Below are 19892 nucleotides of genomic sequence, written 5' to 3' on the forward strand. Positions count from 1 at the left end.
GGGCCCTGACTAGCCTGCCTGTTCACACTGCTTGCCTTGCTGCAGAGCATGCCAAAGCCACCAGTATCTCTGGGTTCCTGCTTACTGTGGAAACAATGCCCTTGGAAGGCATTTCCTCTTTAACTCAGTGGTTCTCAGTAGAATTTCAGGGTTTGAAACAGGGGATTAAGAACTTAAACCACAGAATTTTTTCTGTCTTTCTTTCTCTCTCTTTCCCTCCCTTCTCTCCTCCCCCCTTAACACTGTGGTGGTAAGTACATAAAGGAAGATTTCCTTATTAATTAGACTGGAATCATATGATTGCAGGATAAAGAACCTTGAAAGAATTTCTGGTTACTAATCCCATCCCCTTCCCCTCCTGTCTCTGCCTTTATCTTTTCTAATGATTTTCTGAGCAGGTTGGAGCTGCCCTCTTTTCTATGGGTCATTTGCTCAATTATTAATTGAGCCAGGCACTGTTCTAAGCCCTGATAAGATGTCTGTTCTCATGGAGTTTATCTTCTAGAAAGGAGAGATAAATGTTAAACCAGTAAACAGAATACTTACAGATTGGGCTGTCTGCTTAGGCCTGGGTAACTTGGAGAGAGGGTTGAAATGCCAGCCATGATTGAGTCACTTGTGCTTTTTTCTGTGAAACAAGAAAAGAGGGATCTAGTTTTGGTGTTGTATCCTATCCCATTGAGCTCATCCTTCTCAGAGCTCATCCTCCTATAGTATAACATTAGTAATTTATAATATTAAAGTGAGACATTAAAATTCAGTGCCTTTTATGTAATAATATTTGGGCTCCCCAGATGGCTCAGTAGTAAAGAATCGGCCTGCCAATGCAGGAGATGCAGGAAACTTCAGTTCCATCCCTGGGTAGAGAAGATCCTCTGCGGGAGGAAATGGCAACCCACTCCAGCATTCTTGCCTGGAGAAGAAGGCTCTCCTATGGAGCCTGGTGCATGGAGTCACAGAGTTGGATACAACTTAGGGGCTGAGCCTGCACATACAACAATATTTACTATATACCTGCTATTTATTGAGTACTTAGTGTGTGCTGCACTGCTTTCTGTACATTAACCCATTAAATCCTCATACTATCACATGGGGAACACAAGCCTCAGAGAGGTTAACTAACTTGCTCAGGGTAACAGAATGAATGAGTAGAAGAGTCAGATTCTGAACCCAGGTAGTCTGGCTCCAGAGTTTCTCTCACAGCCACTTGGTTGCAACCTCCTCTATTGTATTTGGAGGTGTCTTCCCCAGATCCATGATGTAAACTTGGAGAGGCTTTCCTAATAGAACTGCCATTTCTTACATTTTTATAGGGACTCAGATTCTCTAAGCCCAGTGACAGATTTTTGTAGGGTGCATGGGAACTGAATCCTGAATATGAACTGGGTGTTCTTTTGTTTTTTCCCCAACAGGTCCTGACCAGCAGGAAGAAAGCTCCCAACCTGCTAGTTAGTGAAGGATTATGATTAATTAGGTTCTGGTTGTGCTGGGTTTTCTGTGTAAGACCGTGATAAAGTCGGTTATGATTCAGTAAAACAGGAGCACTCTACTCTCCAACCAGTCTTAACCTCAACCTCTTCTTATCCTACTAGAGGTTTCTTAAGCATTTCTGCCCTGCTACAGGTTGTTGGCCTGTCTTTTAAGCACTTTTGTTATTGGAATAATTATATAGCAGTAACCAGAGAAGGCAATGGCAACCCACTCCAGTGTTCTTGCCTGGAGAATCCCAGGGATGGCAGAGCCTGGTGGGCTGCCATCTATGGGGTCACACAGAGTCGGACACAACTGAAGCGACTTAGCAGCAGCAGCATATAGCAGTAATAGTTTTTAAAGTTTGATTGGGAAAAAATACCATAGCCACATCATTCTTGCCCAAGGCTTCTAACTATGGTGTACGTTAGAAATTGCATTGGAAGCAATTTAAAAATACTAGTGCCTATGTGGGTTCCAGTTGTATCATTATTCTTGTATTACTAGTCTCATTTTTGCCTATTATCATCTAGTCTTTATCTAATATATGATTTTTTTTCTCCTTGCAATAACCGTATTAAAAAAAAAAAACCCGTCTGCTTGCTAGTTAAAAAAAATCCATCTCTGTCTAAGAAAAACTTCACACACATAAAGTAGAAGTGAGAAGTGGATTGTTTTTCCAATTTAAAAATGTCTTTCCTAATTAAAGTAAGGCATGTCCATTATAGAAAATTTGGGAATGAGGCAGATTTTTGTGCCTCAAAAAGGAATTGGTTTCTTAGACAAGCTATGTGAACCACAGAGTAAAGGATTCTGGTGGATATGAGAACAGGCCCTCCTCATGGCCAGACTGCTTAGACTGTGGAAGGATTGACAAGTGCCTGAGGTGACCTACCCTCTGGGTAAAATCCAGTGTCCCTGGGCAGGGGAACAGGCTTCGCTTTCCAAGTTCAGTCCTTCCACATGGGTGAAATGTTTCCTTAAGCCTCGTGGGAACATTTTGGTCAAGAAGTATGTCATGGGTTTGTGTGAATTTTTAGGGGAAGGTGAGAAACCATTCTCCTTGAAGAGTTGTTGCAACTCTGCCCCTAGCAGAAATGGGACAGCAGAAGTGGATGTGTTAGTCATTTAAATTGCTCATTTCACTTCCCTCTCCCTCCCTATATGCAGTGGTCGGACACCTCCCAAACGCAGCCGAGGGAAGCCAGCCCTGTCTCGAGTACCCTTCCTGGAAGGTGTGAATGGAGACTCCGACTACAACAGCTCAGGTAAGGAGTGCTCTGCAGGTGCATCTGGGGGAACCAGGCCTTCCGAAGAGCCACAGCCAGACCCTGAACTCCTCCAGACCCGGGGACACTGGGCAGGGAGATGTCCCCTTCCTCTTAGATAATTCATCTTATTTTGAATAAGTGACTTTGGTGAAAAAAGTCAGAACGAGCCAGTGTTTAGTGGTTTCTTTTGTGTCTTTCCAGGTGTAATCCATACGTATACAAGCCAAAAACTTGTGCATATATTCGAGAGTGAGCAGGGAAGCCTAACATGCACATTCCTCTGAACCATGCCTTTTTTCGGTTAATAATGTATCTTGGAGATTCTTCTGTGCTTTTCTTTGGCTGCCTAATGCCCCACTACATAGGAGTGCTGTTGCGTACTCAGCTGGCCCTCTGCAGATGGACGTTTAGATTGTTTTCATGTAGTTGTCATAGTCAGTGTTGCAGTGAGCAACCAGGTACAAAGCTCATTTTGTATCCCTGGGGAGTATATCTACAGATATACTCTTGCTGTGTTGAAGGAAGTATGCATTTGTATTCTTGACAGATATTTCCAGTCTGCTCCATGTTACTGAATTTCACACATAATCTTGTAATTTCATGTGATCCAGTGCTTCCACCCCTCTCCCCATGAGAGAGTCTATTCCAGCAGGTCCAAACAGTATAGTACTTGGATGTCATCTCCTGGGCCTGAGGGAATGAAGGGCAAGGCAGAGCCGAAGGAGAGGACTAGGTGGTGCTCAGGTGGGGCGGGTGCAGGCCAGCTGTCCTCTGAGCACAGCTGTGTCCAGCCATCCCGTGGAGGGCGTGCACTCTGGATGCCCTGTCCTTGAAGCTTCCGTCTAACATACAGGCTTCAGGGCTTCTCTTCCCCTATTTCCTATTCCGAACTGTTTTATTTTCCCTTAGCATCCATTTCTTTTTTCATATGTGTGTTGATGAATGCATGCCTGCATATTTCCTTGCTGTCTGACTGTCAGTGCCTAGAAGGCAGGGCTCATGTCTGGATTAACTTATACAGCATCTAATGCATAACTGGGAATGGATTTGGCACATACTTTGTGCTTCTGGTAGTGACATTTTATTCTTATTTTAAGAACCATGTAATTATTAAAGTGATGCCAAAGGAGATTTAAAAAGGAAACCAACCTTTCGCTGTTCCATCACCTTAACACCATTGTCTTCATTTCTCTACGTTGCCTTCCATTTATTTCAGGCACATTTTTAACAGAATGCTAAAGCAGAACTCATGCTCTTTCATATTTTTGTTTTTTCAATGTTAACTTTCCAGTCAATGCATTATCATTTACTTACTTGTTTTATTGTTAGACATTTGGTTATTTCCAACTTTTAACACAATACATAATGCAGTGAACCCATATTTTTGTCCAAATGCCTCTCAGTCATTTTAAAAGTTATTTTTCTAAGAACAAATTCCCAGGGAAAGCATTTACTGGAACAGATGGTTCATACTTTTTTTTACGGCTCTTGAGACTTGCCACCAGATTATATTGTGAAAGGATTAGACTGGTCCCCAATTTCCTCAGCAGTATATGATTGCACCAGTGTCCCCACAGCCTGACTCTTCAATCATGCTGGATTTTATCTTTTTGTGGTTATTGCTATTGATTCAGTAGGTAGAAAACAAGACCTCATTACCAGTGATACATTTTTAAAAAAATTATAAACATGGGAGGTACTGTTTCCTTAGGAACATAATTTCTACTCTGTGGAATTTGGGCATTTTTCCTTAGTCGAGTGTGGTCCCCTCACCATTGCTAGTGTATAGGCTGGGAAGGGGAAGGGAGGTTCCTCTTTGTGTTCAGAGATGTTTGTGAAGGACCCATTGTGTGCTAGTGGTTAGGTGGAGAACAAAGAAATCTGAAGACTTGTGCCTGCCCTGTGCAAGATTCTGACAAAACAGGCACAGAGAGAGCCTCTGCTGAGTGCTGTGCAGCAAGGTGACCTGTAGCCAGGGGTGGCCCTGTCAGAAAAGAACTCATTTAGCAGCTAGTTTTTCTGGGATGTTTGTCCTAGGCATGTTTTTCCACGAAGCTGTCATCCGGAGGCCCACCAGTCAGGGAGGCCCAGAGAGCAGTCTGTGGCTTTGCCAAGCTGCCTTATAGTCTGTATTCCTGGTAATGAAGCAGTTATATTTTTTCAAGGAACATCAACCTAGGGTTCTAGTTTAGAGGTCAGCAAACTGTAACCTGTTGCCTGTTGGCCCACTTGGTAAAAATCTGCCTGCAATACGGGAGACCCAGGCTTGATCCCTGGGTCGGGAAGATTCCCTGGAGAAGGAAATGGCAACCCACTCCAGTATTCTTGCCTGGAGAATTCTATGGACAGAGGAGCCTGGTGGGCCACAGTTCATGGAGTCACAAAGAGTTGGACACGACTGAGTGACTAACGCTTTCACTTTCATGAGCTAAGAGTGGTTTTTACATTTTTTTTCAAATGATTGAAATCAAAAGAAGAATGATATTAATATTTTGAAATACAAATATTTATATAAAGTTCAAATTTCAGTGTCCAGAAATTGTTTTATGGGGACACAGCAATGCTCATTCATTTAGGAATTACCTGTGACCGCTTTCATGATACAACAGCAGTTGAGTAGCTGCAGCGGAGACATGTAGCACATAAAACCTAAAGTATGTACTATTTGACCTTTTAAAGACCAAGTTTGCTGACCCCTAATCTAGTCTTGGAGAAGGCAATGGCAACCCACTCCAGTACTCTTGCCTGGAAAATCCCATGGACGGAGGAGCCTGGTGGGCTGCAGTCCATGGGGTCGCTAAGAGTTGGACACGACTGAGCGACTTCACTTTACTTTTCACTTTCATGCATTGGAGAAGGAAATGGCAACCCACTCCAGTATTCTTGCCTGGAGAATCTCAGGGACGGGGGAGCCTGGTGGGCTGCCGTTTATGAGGTCACACAGAGTCGGACACGACTGAAGTGACTTAGCAGCAGCAATCTAGTCTTGGCTCAGACGGTAAAGCGTCTGTCTGCAACGCAGAAGACCCAGGTTCAGTCCCTGGGTTGGGAAGATCCCCTGGAGAAGGAAATGGCAGCCCACTCCAGTATTCTTGCCTGGAAAATCCCATGGATCACGGAGCCTGGTAGGCTACCGTCCATGGGGTCACAAAGAGTCAGACACAACTGAGCGACTTCACTTTCTTTCTTTCAGAATCTAGTCTTAAGAACTCAGGAGAGGGTAGGGAAGAGGAAGGGTGGAGGGGATGTTGTTGACTCATTCCTGGACTGCTTCAGTCAAATGGAGGCCCCAGGCAGGCCTCCTGGGCACTCTTGCAAGCCCTCCTGTCTCCTCCCCTCCCCCACCCCAGGCAGAAGCCTCCTGATGCCCTTTGAAGACCGCGGAGACCTGGAGCCCCTGGAGCTGGTGTGGGCCAAGTGCCGAGGTTACCCCTCCTACCCTGCCTTGGTGAGTCTGCCCTTCCATTCTCCCTCCCCTGGGGGGTTCTGGCCCCTACCTTGCCTTGAGGGCTTATCTGATTGGATCAAGCCAGCAGAGTGTGTTTGGGAGTCAGGGTGCCTTTAGCTGCAGGAGGGAGGTTTTATCCCAGCCTGCATGGGTCACACCAGCTAGGCTTAGGGTACTTAAAATAGGTTACAGTATGCACACAGAGGCTAGGGCTCTAAGGGTTTTAATAGAATATATTTATTTGCTAAATGGAAAAATTATTATTATGCATGAAAGTTATATGTGCTCATTGTAGAGAATTATAAAATCTGCTAATAATGCTTAGCTGTTTGGCTAAACATCTGTCATGCTAAGTCCTTGAAATATGGAGAAAGGTATGATTATTCTCATTTTGTAGGGGAAAATACTGAAGATCTGTTACCCATGGTCATCTAGCTTTTAAGTGGCAGGGTTGGAATTTGACAATGTGTGATGTCAAAACCTGTTTTGAGCCACTGTTTGAGCCTGTGTTTTGAGCCACTGAGTTCAAAATCACCCACAGTCCCGTCTGTTCAGAGATTACCTCTTGATGTATACCCTCAGCCCTGTTTTTTTTTTGTTGTTGTTTAATGCATAAATATTAGACCATGTGGTGTTTAACCTTCCCTTCATTTAACAGCACACCATGAGCGTGCGTGTCTCATGCCATCAAACATTGTTTATCGGCATCACTGTCATGGCTGCGTCATCTTCAGTTGTATGCATGTACCTTATTTTAACCATTCTCTTGTCAGTCATTTAGATCATTTTGAATGTTTCACTGTGACAAACAGCCAGCAGTAAGCATCATTGTAGTTTAACATTTGTGCACGTCTATGATTATTTCTTTACAGTGAAGAACTCTTAGGAATGTCTTCTTTGGGGCATATGCAAAATTCTGATGCAAATTGCCAAGTTGCCCCTTAGAAATTTAGGGGCAACCCCAGTTTATATGGGGCTTCCCTGGTGGCTCAGCAGAGAATCTGTATGCAATGTAGGGGACCCAGGTTCAATACCCTGGAGAAGGGAATGGCTACCCAACTCCAGTATTCTTGCCTGGAGAATCTCATGAACAGAGCAGTCTGGTGGGCTGCTGTCTATGGGGTCTCACAGAGTTGGACACAACTAAAGCGACTTAGCAGCAGCAGCAACAGCAGCAGAGCGACTAACACTTTCACTTTCCAGTTTATACTCCCACCAATAATAGCTAAAAGTTCTATTTTTACCACCTTGATTGGGAAGGTCATGTCCATCTGGCCCTGGTAAATACTGATTCTAACCTTTGAGACAGCAGAATCACCTCGGGGAATTTTTTAAACAATGCAGATACTGAGGCCCCATCTCAGAAGTACCATATTGGACTCTGAAACCAGACCCAAGCATGAATATTTTTTTTTTTTAAATGTCTCCAATGATCTGTAGTGGGAGCTGAGAACCACCCTGCCAGCCTATGTGTGCACACACAGCTCTGAGCTTCTCCTTGCTCAGTTGTGTCTATGGCTCTTTCTGGTCTCACAGCAGCTTCTTCAGGTAAAGAGTGCAAGAACTCTGATCTTTTTTCTACTTGTGAGGAAACTGTAGCTCCCAGAGGTTATACCTCTTGTTGGAGTCATATCAGAACCCATGCTGCCAGCCTCCCCTCTCCTTAGCAGGGGCAGGAGGGAAATCCACACTGTGACCCAGCGCTGGAGAGGTTGGGCTGGGGCTGCCTTCACAGGCTCTGCCCTCTGCTCTCGGTGAGACCCCCAGGTTAGTTGTTGAAGGAGAGATTAAGGCTATGCAAGTTTGGTTTTATCTTTTTAAATCTCCCAAAACAAGTCAGTCTAAAACTGGTCTCTTTTTTTCCTTTTTAATTATCTTCTTAATTGTAATTTTCTTTTGCAATTAAATTCAGCCACCACCTGAAAACCCCACCACCTGAACACAACCTCTGTTTTTATTTTGGTTTGTATTCTCCCAGTCATTTTCCTCTATGTACTTAACTATGTACTTGCACATATAGTGACTGTGGTTTTTAATTTTCTGGGGCTCTTGTTCTTTAAAAAAAGTTTTTCTGTAAAAATTACATATTTACGTTATTTCCATGTTACTTTACATCTGCAAAACATTTGAGTGAGTGTGGCCCATTATTTATTATTTTGGAGTACATTTGCCTCTGTCTTCTTTAAAAAGAGAGGCAACCTCTCCTTAAGAGGGAGACTTGCCCATCTTGCTTCTGCCCTTGGAGGGGACATTTTTCACAGTCTGCCCCCAGTTTCCCAGCCAGGCACTAGCCCCACTGTTGGTGATTGAGGAAGCTCAGGAGAGCTTGTCTGGTGGTTCCCATCAGGACCTTTAGCATCAGTCCCAGGAGGGACAGACAGGCTGGGAGGTAAGAGTTTTTATCAAATCACACAGCTGGGGGCAGGGTAGGGTTGGTTCTTCCTTGGAGTAAACTCTTAACCAGGGAACCTGCTTTTAGCTGCTTATCTTGAAACGGATGTAAGGAAGCTGGCAGACACCCAGAAGTAAATAGAGCAATTTATTATTATGAGAAGAGGCCCCCTGGGACAGGGTATAGGAATTACGATTTTTCCATCTCTGGGGAAAGCTGCTTCCTCGGTAAGTTTCCAAGTCTCCCTGGCCTTGGTGCACAGAGACTATCAGCCATAGCAGGGGCTGTGCAAGAGGTGGTGGGCAGTCCAGCCCCAAGTCCAGGTGCCTGGTTTTTGTCCCAGCCAGCTGCATCCTTCTGTGCTTGGCATTTTCCTCTGTAGGCTAATACTTGTCAGCAGACTTCTCAGCATTAGCAAGAGAAGAAATAAGATGGTATGCGACTAGTTAGGAGCTTCAGTAAGTGTCAGTACTTGTAGACTGGCGAGTTATTGTTGTGTTGATGCCACCAGGCCTTTTGCTGAGCCCCTGCCCCTGTGGAGCATGCAGCCTCAAGGACTGATTTTTGCAGTGGCCCTTGTTTCCAGCCACATCTTTCTCCCTTCTCCAGCAGCCCTCCAAGCTCAGTCTCTTGGCTTCTCTCTAATCTTACCATGGGATGTTAAAGTTGTATCTGGTCTACACACCAGAAGGATAATAGACAAGAAGGTGGTGGGTAACCAGAAAATATGTTTAGGTGAAACCGAGGGGGTGGACCCTCTAGCTGAGGCAAAACCTTTTTCACAGCCATGGTGTCTAGGAAGGCCCCTGAGAGTTCAAAATGAATTATACAGGTTCTAAAGGGAAATTGGCAGGGAAATAGATGACCTCGACTCCTCTCCCTTAAGGGACATTGGGAGGAACGCGTTTATCTATCTGACCTGGACGTCAGAGACAGTCCACTCACTTCTGATAATCCCCGACCCTGGCTTCCCAAACTTCTCTTTCAGCTTTGGGGCCTGAGAGTTGATGGCCCAAGCTTTCTTATTGGAAAGAGCTCAAGGATTAGAACGGTGTCTGGGGAGATGGAGTCGAGATTTACATTTGGGGTACTGAGGGTCATTGGAAGAGGTCAGCCCCTCCCTCACCGAGTCAGGCAGGGCCAGTCTGCTGCATAGCTCTGGTGTAGGATGGCTCAGTGCTTAGTCCTGCAGCAGGCTGCACAGTTCACCCTGTCCGCCCCTTGCTGAATCCTCTCCCCTCTGCTTTCAGATCATCGACCCCAAGATGCCCCGGGAGGGCCTCCTGCACAATGGTGTCCCCATCCCTGTTCCCCCCCTGGATGTGCTGAAGCTGGGCGAGCAGAAACAGGCCGAAGCTGGAGAGAAGCTCTTCCTTGTCCTCTTCTTTGACAACAAACGCACCTGGTGAGTGCGTGCTGCCACTGGGAGGGTGTGCCAGGACGCAGGCTGGGGAGCCTGACTGGGATGCTGTTTTAATGCTGACGTGCTGAGGGTACACAGGGCTGTGGACTCAGCCACTCTGCCTCTGTGCTCAGTTGAAAGCAAAAGGTTACCTGCCAGCAGCTAGTCTCTGCGTTTGCCATGATAGTAGTAATTTAGTGTTAGGAATAACAGTGATGAATAGTGTTAATGGTAACTGAGGGGTTTGGTATATCAGTCTCTGAGAAGCACTCTGAGATGGAGATTTGTGTTAGGACGCTTCTTGGGAAGAGCTGTGGGCATGAAGGGTGAGGAGTGCAGCCCTAGGCAGAGGAAGCAGTTGAACTGCAGTGTACTTGCTGCAGAGGCCACAGCTGATCTGTTTGAGCTCATTAGAGATGTTAGAAATGGGGGCTGTGCCCCTGTACCCCAACATCAACCAGGCCTTGAATGCTGGCTGTCCCTGGTGGGGGTGATTCCTGGAGAGAGACTCACTTGAGAGCCTATAATCTGCCACTGCTCCCAGTGGCTGCGGGAATGCGTGTCTCAGTCCTGGGTGGGTGGGGAGTTGTGGGAAGTGCAGAACGCACTCCAAGGGGCTTGTCTGCTCTTGGTTTAAAAAGGCCAGCAGGAGGATTCCTTCACCCCTGCTTCTGTAGAGTGGGGAGGCAGGACTAGCTAATGACTATCATCTGTCGAGCATTTACTCCATGTCCTTATGCAGATTGCTTTACATGAGTGATTTCATTTGATCCTCATTTAAATCTTCATTAATCCCCTCCCAATCCATTTTGCAGATGAGGAAGCTGAGGCTCAGAAAGCCAAGAACCTATAGCTAGAACTGGGATATAAACCAGGATCTGGCTCCAGAGGCTGGGCTCTCAGCCATATGTTCAACTCACCCAGGGATCTTTTAAAAACAACAGGTGTAGGCCCCACCAGAAATCATTTCATTGATTCCTGGCATCAGCTCCACTTCTTTGACATAGCTGCCTGACTCCCTAACGCAGGGCGAGGCTCAGAGCCCTCCAGATGGCTTAGCTAGTCTCCCAAGGGGCACATGGGCTTCCCTCCAGCAGCCTTCTAAGCCAAGTGTCCTGGGGCCCAAGTAAGGGCCTGGCTACAAAATAAGTCCCTTTGTGGCCGCGTGCCCGCAGCGTCCCAGTCTGCCTCCCTCTCCCTGTCCCCTCCCCCTGGCTTTGCTGGTCATGGGCAAGTGGGTCCAGAGGAGCCTCCTGTGGGACCCACTATGGTCCAGGCCTCTTACTGTGCTTATATTTTAGGCAGTGGCTTCCGAGGGACAAAGTCCTGCCCCTGGGTGTGGAAGACACTGTGGACAAGCTCAAGATGCTGGAAGGCCGCAAGACCAGCATCCGCAAGTCAGTTCAGGTGGCCTACGACCGCGCGATGATCCACTTGAGCCGAGTGCGGGGGCCCCACTCCTTCGTCACCTCCAGCTACCTGTAAGGGGGGGCCCGCCCTGCCTCCGTCCTGCAGGGCACAGAGAAGCCTCTTCCGGCCCCAGCCGGGCATACGGCTGGCAGCTTCCCCCTCCCATGGCAGGCCAGGGACTGGGCTGTGTCCTCCCCACGGGCAAGGCCCCAGTTTTGACTAACTGCGTGGTTCCCCTGGTGGGCCTGCTGTGCCAAAAACTCCCACCCAAGCTCCCCCGGGGCTGGTCCACTGAAGAACCAGTTAGAAGTAGAAACAGCTGTGTGGCTTGGGCCCAGCCACGGAGATAAACTGGCCCTGGAAAGCAAGAGGTCTTGGGCTTGCTCAAGGGTGTGCCTGGTGCCCTCCAACCCACTCCCAGCTAACTACACCTCAGGGTGAGCGAGGCTCTAACGCTGACCCCAGAGGTGCTGTGGATACACTCGGGTCCTGCGGGAATCCCACGGAGCTCACCCTCTCTCCCTCCATCACCCTCCTCCTGCCTCTTGTCCTGCGGGAATCCCACGGAGCTCACCCTCTCTCCCTCCATCACCCTCCTCCTGCCTCTTGCCTGAACCATCTTCTGCCCAGCCTCTGTTTCTCCTGTGTTCCTTTCCCAGCTCTCTCTTGTGCCAAACTGACAGAAACCATCACCAAACTGATTTTTTTTTCTTTTTATGTCTCATTCCCTTTGAGGCCAGCTGCTAGCTACCACTTGGGTGACCCCTTCACCAGCACACCTCCCCTCCCCTTATATGTGCTACAGGCAAACAGCAGAGGCCAGACTGTGAGAGCTGCCCCCTGGGATTGAGGCGGGGCCTCGGGCCTCTGCCTTGCAGAGAGGTGGGCTCAGGCTGGGCGGGCTCCCATCAGCAGACCAGGCTTCTGGTGCCCGTGGCCATCTGTCCACGTAGATTCTGCGGGCTGTGAAGCTGTGCCCTTTGGCCAGGTCTGCTCTTTTCATCCTCCTAGCCTCCTCATGGGTTTTCATTCTGTGTCCCTGCAGCCTCTAGGCTCTCATTACCACCAGGGATGACGAGGGGCCTATAGTCCAGCATCTTCCTGTGCTGTGCTCTGCCCTGCCCAGCCTCTGCTGCTCCTAACTCCAGGGAGCGCAGCACTTTTCTTTCAAACCCTCTGTCCCCTTCCCTCTTTTCCTTCAACCCCCTCGCCACCTTTACCTTCTCAAAAACAGAAGGGAAAACAAAAAACTGTGAAACGGGGGAATGCTGACTGACAAACCAACACAACTTTCAGAGGCTTCGATGTCTGTTCTCTGATGTTTCTTTTCACCTCTTAAGCACCAAAGTTGCAGGGCCAGGTTGCCGGCCACTGATCGCCATGTTGATTTTTAACCTGACGTTCTTTTTAATTGTTTTAAATTTTTCATAGGGGAGTTTTGGACAAAATGAAGTCACTGGGGAGATCACTGCCATTTTTACGCACTTGACTTTTTAAAAATACAACCAACCAACCGCCACGACTTCTTATACATTTGGGACACGAGCCAGAGTTTAAAAGGGAACCAACAAAACTCTCTATAACATAATAAAGGACGGGGTTTTGGATTTTGTACAATAATAAAACTACAATGCCTATGGCTAGGGAAGGACATAGTGTATATAATTGTAAAATACTGTTCTAAATTATTCAGGCCTGTAGTTTCCATTACAGGAGTCCTCCATTGTGTGGCTGAGTATTTTAAATGCACACAGTGTGTTTTATTTAAAGGAGCCAACACGTCCCCCCTCCCCAGGTAGTCGGTCGGCTGTGGACTCTGTGACCTTTGTCTCAACCTGTGTTGTAAGATCTTGGGGCTTTCTCTTTCTGTGTGTCTCTTCCTCCCAACACTTTCTCTTTCTTAGTCTCTCTCTCCTTTTTTCTTTTTCTTAGTCTCTTTGAATCTTTCCGTCTCTGAGTCTCATTTTTAAAACTGCTCTTTTAGAACGGGAAACGGCTCAGATCCTGCTGTGGCATGGGGCCTATGTGTCTCAGTCGCGTCTGCTGTGAAGCACACGATGCTCTATTTATTGTAGAAAGTAACTTTATTTGCTTTCTAGAATTGTTTATAACAGATGGTATAAGAGAGGTAATAAACAGAGAAAAATCTATGCTTGTAAAGAATACAAAAGTTAATTTTACCTACTATAATATGACTGTCTTAAACTTATTTTCTCTCTGAGAAATAAATGTTCTAATGGGCAGCAGCCGCTGTGTGTGTTTATGGTTGTCAGTGGGGCCTGCCCTTCTCCTCCTAATCTCTGCAGCCCTCTCCCTCCTCAGGAGGCCAGGGCCATCAGTGGTTGCATTAAGAATGGGGTTGCCTAGCCATTGCAGACTCCCAGCTGGAGAGTGCTCTGTCTGTCTGCTTGTCTGTCTGTCTCTCGGACCCCTGGAAGAGGTGCGAGGATGGCTTCTGATGTTTTCCTCCCTAGCAGTGCTGCCTTTTGGGAGTTGTGGAAGGTCCAGCCTGCCTCCCACACCTCAGCTGCCCTGTGGCCACATTCCTTCAGGAGCATGTGCTCTGCATTCAGCAGGAGAAATGGCCCTTTGGACAAACCAGGCACCTGTTCACCAGGCTTGCAGAATTAGAGACTCTAGGCTGTTCCCACCTCCTCTGTCATTGTTGCTGTCCCCCTTCTATAGAGGGCGAGCCAGGACTCAGAGAGGCAGAACATGATCCTGGTATCTTTTACAACTAGAAGGGAACCTTGAGCTTACCCAGTCTTCATTTTGCAGACAAGGAAACAGACCAGCAAAATTAAAAGACTTGTCCAAGATCAGCCAGCCAAGAAACGACGGCAGAATCCTGGGACAAGGATCTGGCTATGCTGGCCTGTTCTGTACCTCCTTCCCCTCCCTGTGGCTCTGGCTCCACCATTTCTGGAAAGCAGTATCTTGAGCAGAAGCAGGAGTATTCCCTGGGGCCAACTGCTCTGTTGTTGGGCCTAGGATAGTTTTTCCCTCTGGTTCTGCCTGGCTGCTCTGCTCAGCTGCGAGTTACATGTCTCAGTGTGTGGCTGGAGGATACAGGAGTCACCTCCTCCACAGGGCTTTAGAAATTCTTATCATTGAAGTCACTAAAGTATAAAGGTTCTCACTCTGGTATAACATTAACAAAATATCTATAATGTACTGATAGCTCTTGTATTACATGTTAGGGTGCAGGATGCTTAACAACCTGATTTATAAACGTTGCAGACAACTCTCAAAATGGTTCCAGAAGAATGAAACAATTAATTCAAGCCTTGAAAATTGGGGTTAAAAATACCTATACATAAATTTTTATTTTGAATTATAAAAGCAATTTAGAAATTACAAGCTCACCCTATAAAACATAAGCAAATAAAAATGACCAGACGAGTAGAATCTAAACGGGGAGGGGGGCATAAAAAGGAAGTCACTGTAAACAGATGAAGCAATTTAAACAAATGGTGGCCTCTGGGAGGTTTGGTGTGTATTCCAGCTCCAGTAACCGCCATCCCCTTAGGGAGTGAGGCCTTGTGTTGGGATTAACAGCCTTGTCACTGACTTGCTGTGTGATCTCACGCATGGTGCTGGACCTCTCTGAGACTGATGTAATAGAGGACCCCGAAGGCCGGGTGAGGCAGTAGTACATGGTAGGTGGCAGCAGCCATTGAAAGATTTGAATAGGGAGGAAACTTGATTAAAACTTGGTGACTAATTAGACTGATAATCAGAGTCAAAAAGGAGTGTTATGCAGGGTCATTGTGTGGCTGGAGTGACCAGCAGTGGGTTTGCGGGTGAGGAGGAAGGAAGAGTAGGTTTTGATGAGTTTATGTTGCCTGTGGGACATGTGAGAAAAGCCCCCAGCAAACAAGTGGAACTGGACTTGGAGTTCCCTAGGAACATAGGAGGAGGTGACAGAAATGTGTGGTCACTGAAGCCCATCAGGGTAGTTAGGAGAATGGTCAAGGAGAAGGGGGGAGGACAGAGCACAGAAAAGCTCCTTGTATCTAGAGACTGGGGCTGGGGGACAGGTTGGAGACAGTGCCTTCAGAGGGATCCAGTCCCCAAGGAGGGAGGGCCTCATGCGGACAGTGTTGAGCCCTAAGAGTCATCTAGCCACACACCGCACACCCCCCAGCAACTCATTTCACAGAGAGAGGCAGGTCAGCTGTGCTCAGCGTCACAGAGCAGGAACAGGCAGCGTTGGACCAGAACCCAGCACTTCCTGCTCTCTCCACGCACACATTCTCAGAGCCCTTGAGGTGAGTAGAAGTTTCCTTGATTTATTTTTATCAATGCTATGATTAAAACTCATAGCCTCAAATCTGAAATACAATCCTGGAGCTTGTGAGGGCACTCTGACTAGGTAGAGAAAATCTCTTCTTTCCTAACAAGTTAAAAAATACTAAAAGCATGTGCCAAGACCCTGGTCAGCTTGGTCGCTTTCGTTAATGCCACGGTTGCCATTAACACTTGAGTGTGAATTTGCCTGTCTGGCTCTCCTGACCTGGCCAGGCTGTGAGCTTTGACTTTGAGAGAAGAGGGGGTAGGCTGTAGGACTGCTGGGCTCTGGGACAGGGATGTAGGGGCCCTTGTCTGCCCCTGGCTGCACAGGCAGTCCATGGTGTCTGTAGGGCAAGGAGGGTGAACATCTGGCCCTGCCAACTGCAGCCAGTCTGGCCTTTACCAGGAACAAGGGGAGCAGGTCTTTGGAGGAGGAAAATGATTTCTCCAAAAGATGAGGAAGAAGTTTCTGCCTCACTGTATGGTGGGGAAGAGGGGCCAAAGAGATACGTGTTTGGGCCACAGCTGGAGGGGGGGCTCTGACTTGACCTTGGCACTGGGGGTTCCCTTCTGTTCTTTCCCTTAAAGAGTGAAGAAAAAAAAAAATATATATATATATATATATATTATATGCTATACTATATATATTTTAGTATTGTCTATAATTTTAATATTCTTAAGAGGGCCAGGACTCACAGGCTACATGACAGAAAAAGGCAGATGTCCCCAAAATTTCAGAAAAGTTATTGTTAATATTTCAAAGAACATGGTACATCCTTTGCTTGGCACCTATAAGGCTGGTTGGAAGTGGTTTCAATCTAACTCCCCTCACTTCTGAAGCAATGGCTGAGTTCCTTCCTCTTCCCTTCTTTATATTGGCCCCATTGAGGGGACATAGAGATAGTCTGGGGCTGTAACACTGATGGCTCCTGGTGGGTGAGAGTGGCGGTTAAATGGGGGCCCTGAGGAGAGTCTCCCCACCCATCCCAGCTTCACAGTCAAGAGGACCCAAGAAGGATTTTATCTGAGCTGGTCACAAAAGAATATAAGATTGTTCATTGCTATATAATTTGGGGGAAAATTTTTTTCTAAGTACAAAGGAGAAAGTAAGACTATTTTAACCACCAGAAATAACCATTTCCACCATTTTAATGTAATTTCCTTATAGTCTCATTTTTCCCCCCCTAGATAGAGCATGTATTTTAGTTTCTTGTATTGGATAGCTGGGAAGTCAGCTGGTAGCTTTCTGCAGTCACTGCAGAAGTGCTCTGCATGACGGGAACACAAGGCCCAACAACTTTTCTGCCCGAATTTAACTTACCCTCTCTTGCTGAGTATCATGAGCTGGCTTATGCCAACCATTGCCCATTAATGTTTGCTTGTTCCCTTTATTTTGCTAAGATGTCTGTGCTGCTACTGCTAAGTCACTTCAGTCGTGTCCGACTCTGTGCGACCCCATACATGGCAGCCTACCAGGCTCCCCCGTCCCTGGGGTTCTCCAGGCAAGAACACTGGAGTGGGTTGCCATTTCCTTCTCCAATGCATGAAAGTGAAAAGTGATAGTAAAGTTGCTCAGTCATGTCCGACTCTTTGCAACCCCATGGACTGCAGCCTACCAGGCTCCTCCGTCCATGGGATTTGCCAGGCAAGAGTACTGGAGTGTCTGTAGACTCTAACAATTGAAATCGAATGGGAGCTATAGTTCTCCATCCCAAGAACTTTCTTACTGGGGTACATTTCTATGGAAACCAGTCCTAGACCAAATTCCACCCCATGTTCAAACACCTGTGAGCGAGGTGGCCCCCAGATGGCCATATGCTTTCTTCTCCAGTGAGAAGCTCCATCTGCGCTCTGGGGCGGCATCAGCACAGGACATGAATGGCCATTGCAAGGTGGGCATGCCCTGCTGCCGAGCAGGCAGGCCAGGGGCCAGAGCAATGGGGCTGCAGACCAAGAATATTTATGTTGTTTTTGATGTAACTTTACATACAGTAATTAAGATACACAAACTTTAATCTGAGTTTTTATATTTGTTTCCATCCATGAAGCCACGGATTTAACCAGATTAAAATACAGAACATGTCCTCATGTTCCTTGGCACCTATAAGGCTGGTTGGAGGTGGGTTCAGTCTAACTCTCCTCACTTGTGAAGCAATGGCTGAGTTCCTTCCTCTTCCTTCTTTATATTGGCCCGTTTGAGGGGGCATAGAGGTAGTTTGGGGATGTAACATTAATGGCGAGTGTGTAGGTTAAATAGGGGCCCTGAAGAGAGTCTCCCCACCCATCCAAGCTTCACAGTCCAGAGGACCCAAGTACAGAACATTTCCTCCCAGAAAGTTCCTCGTGTTCCATCCCAGTCAATATCTCCACAGCGGAGATCAGTGTTGCCTGTTGAAGAACTTTGTAAAATGGGATCATGCAATGTGTGCCTTGTGTCTGGCTCCTCTCGTCCAGCATCATGTCTCTGGGCTCCATCCATGTCATGCACGTAGCTGTGCTTGTTTGGGGTAGTATTCTATTGCACAAAAACACCACGCTGTGTTTATCCATTCTCCCGTTGGTGGACATTGGGTTGTTTCCACGTTGAGCTGTCATAGTAACACTGCTGTGAACGTTCTCATATAGGTCTTTTGGTAGACACAGAAAATCCCCAGAAGTAGAATCGCTAGCTTTAGAAGGTTCTACCAGTTTTCCATTGGTTGGATGGTTACTCTCCCATAGCCGTGCAGACAAATCTAGGTGCTCCACATCATCACCAACACTCGTGTTGTCAGCCCGTGACGTTGGCGCTAGCCCTGCTTGCTGAACAGCTTCCACCGAGTGCTACCATACAGCCTGGCTTCTTTCTTCCTTTGTGATACCACCTTGCTTCCAAGGCAGAGGTATGAACAGCTGAGGTGTTTGCAACTGCAGAACCCCTCACTGAGGGGATGCGTAAGGTGGGAAAGCTAATCCTGTCCTGTGTGGCACAGCCTTCTCTTAGCACCCAACTCTGCTACGGAGCCACGCAGATCCCTGCACTGGCTCTTTGGGGAATAAGGATCTTCTTGGTTCACAGTCACACAATCCCCCCTGGCCCCCTCATCCTCATCCCTGGCCACTGGGCTCTGGGGGACTGAGCCTCTCTCATACAGCCCCTCATCACCAGTATTTCACCCCTGAGGCATCCTGTATACAAGCAGGGCAGAAGGCACCCCGGGCACACTGCATCCAAATCCTTCCTCCCCGCCAATGGCTGATGCTTGAAGTTCCATTAGCACTTCATGCCTTTACCTCTCAAGGCCGTGATCCTTGGGGACACCTGTGACCCTGGTTTCCTCTGAGTTATTGGTATTCAGCATGATAAAGAATTGCGAGCAGGTCTCGATGAGGCAGTAGGCAAAGGACACTGAGTCCTTGAGAGGGGGATGAAAGAGGGGATGAAAAGGGCCCGTTTGCTTTTGGCTGACCTTGGTGACACAGATGCACACTTCAGAGCCAAACAGGATGAAGGCTCAGGGAAGCGACTTCAGAGGAATTGCTCAGATCACACGTTACCAAAGTTCTGAGATAAGACCTCAGGGTCAGGGGAAGAGACTCGGGGAGGGAGTCTTGTTTGGAAACAGAACTCTGGAAACAAAAGATTGCAGAGCCGAATTGATGTGGGCATTCATGGAGACCAGCCCTGTCTTTAGGTGCAAGAGCATACTGGGGTGTAGGCCAAGCTGGGGGGTGAGGACTCAGGCCTCCCTGGGCTGTTCGGCAGGGCTTCTGGCTCCGCTTGAGATTTGGGCACACCCACAAGGTTTCAGAAGGTTCTGGCCCCCGGAGCCCTGCCATTCATTCCTCCTCCTGCCCCTGTCCCTCCTCCCTTCCCTTCCTTCCTCCCCTCTCTGCTCTCTGTCTTTCTTCACATTTTATTATTATTTTTAACTCCAATTGACATATGTAATTCAAAATTTTAAATCCTCAGGAAAGTCTCCCTTCTTGTCCCCAGCCTCCTAGTTCCCCTCCCAGAAGCAACTGATTTTACTGATCATAGGTATAACCTTCCAGAGGTAGTTTAATATTGGTGTATGTGCACATGTGTGTGTGTATGTCTCTTTTATACAAATGGTAGCTCACTGTTCACATTGATCTAGGCCTCATTATTTAAAGCTTTGTTATCTTTTTTAAAAAATTATGTATTTACTTACGGCTGCTCTGGGTCTTCACTGCTGTGCACAG

The 19892-nt window shown here is 47.2% G+C and overlaps 1 protein-coding gene across 10 annotated transcripts in view; it reads left to right on the forward strand.

The window, feature by feature from the left end:
• BRPF3 (bromodomain and PHD finger containing 3) overlaps positions 1-13639 on the forward strand; it is a 37661-nt gene extending 24022 nt beyond the window's left edge. For all 10 annotated transcript variants that reach the window (XR_015153090.1, XR_015153094.1, XR_015153092.1 and 7 more), the window contains exons 10-13: positions 2641-2738; positions 6092-6189; positions 9832-9986; positions 11285-13639. Coding sequence is in view for 5 of the 10 variants with exons in the window: in XM_086371361.1 (XP_086227487.1) it covers positions 2641-2738; positions 6092-6189; positions 9832-9986; positions 11285-11468 (535 nt within the window). In the remaining 5 variants the exon portion in view is untranslated. The remainder of the gene's footprint in view (positions 1-2640; positions 2739-6091; positions 6190-9831; positions 9987-11284) is intronic.
• The last annotated feature ends 6253 nt before the right edge of the window (positions 13640-19892 follow it).

Source organism: Bos grunniens, chromosome 23 (assembly GCF_055505025.1).
Source record: "Bos grunniens cultivar Pamir isolate PY7600 chromosome 23, Bosgru_T2T1.0, whole genome shotgun sequence".
Lineage (NCBI taxonomy): Eukaryota > Metazoa > Chordata > Mammalia > Artiodactyla > Bovidae > Bos > Bos grunniens.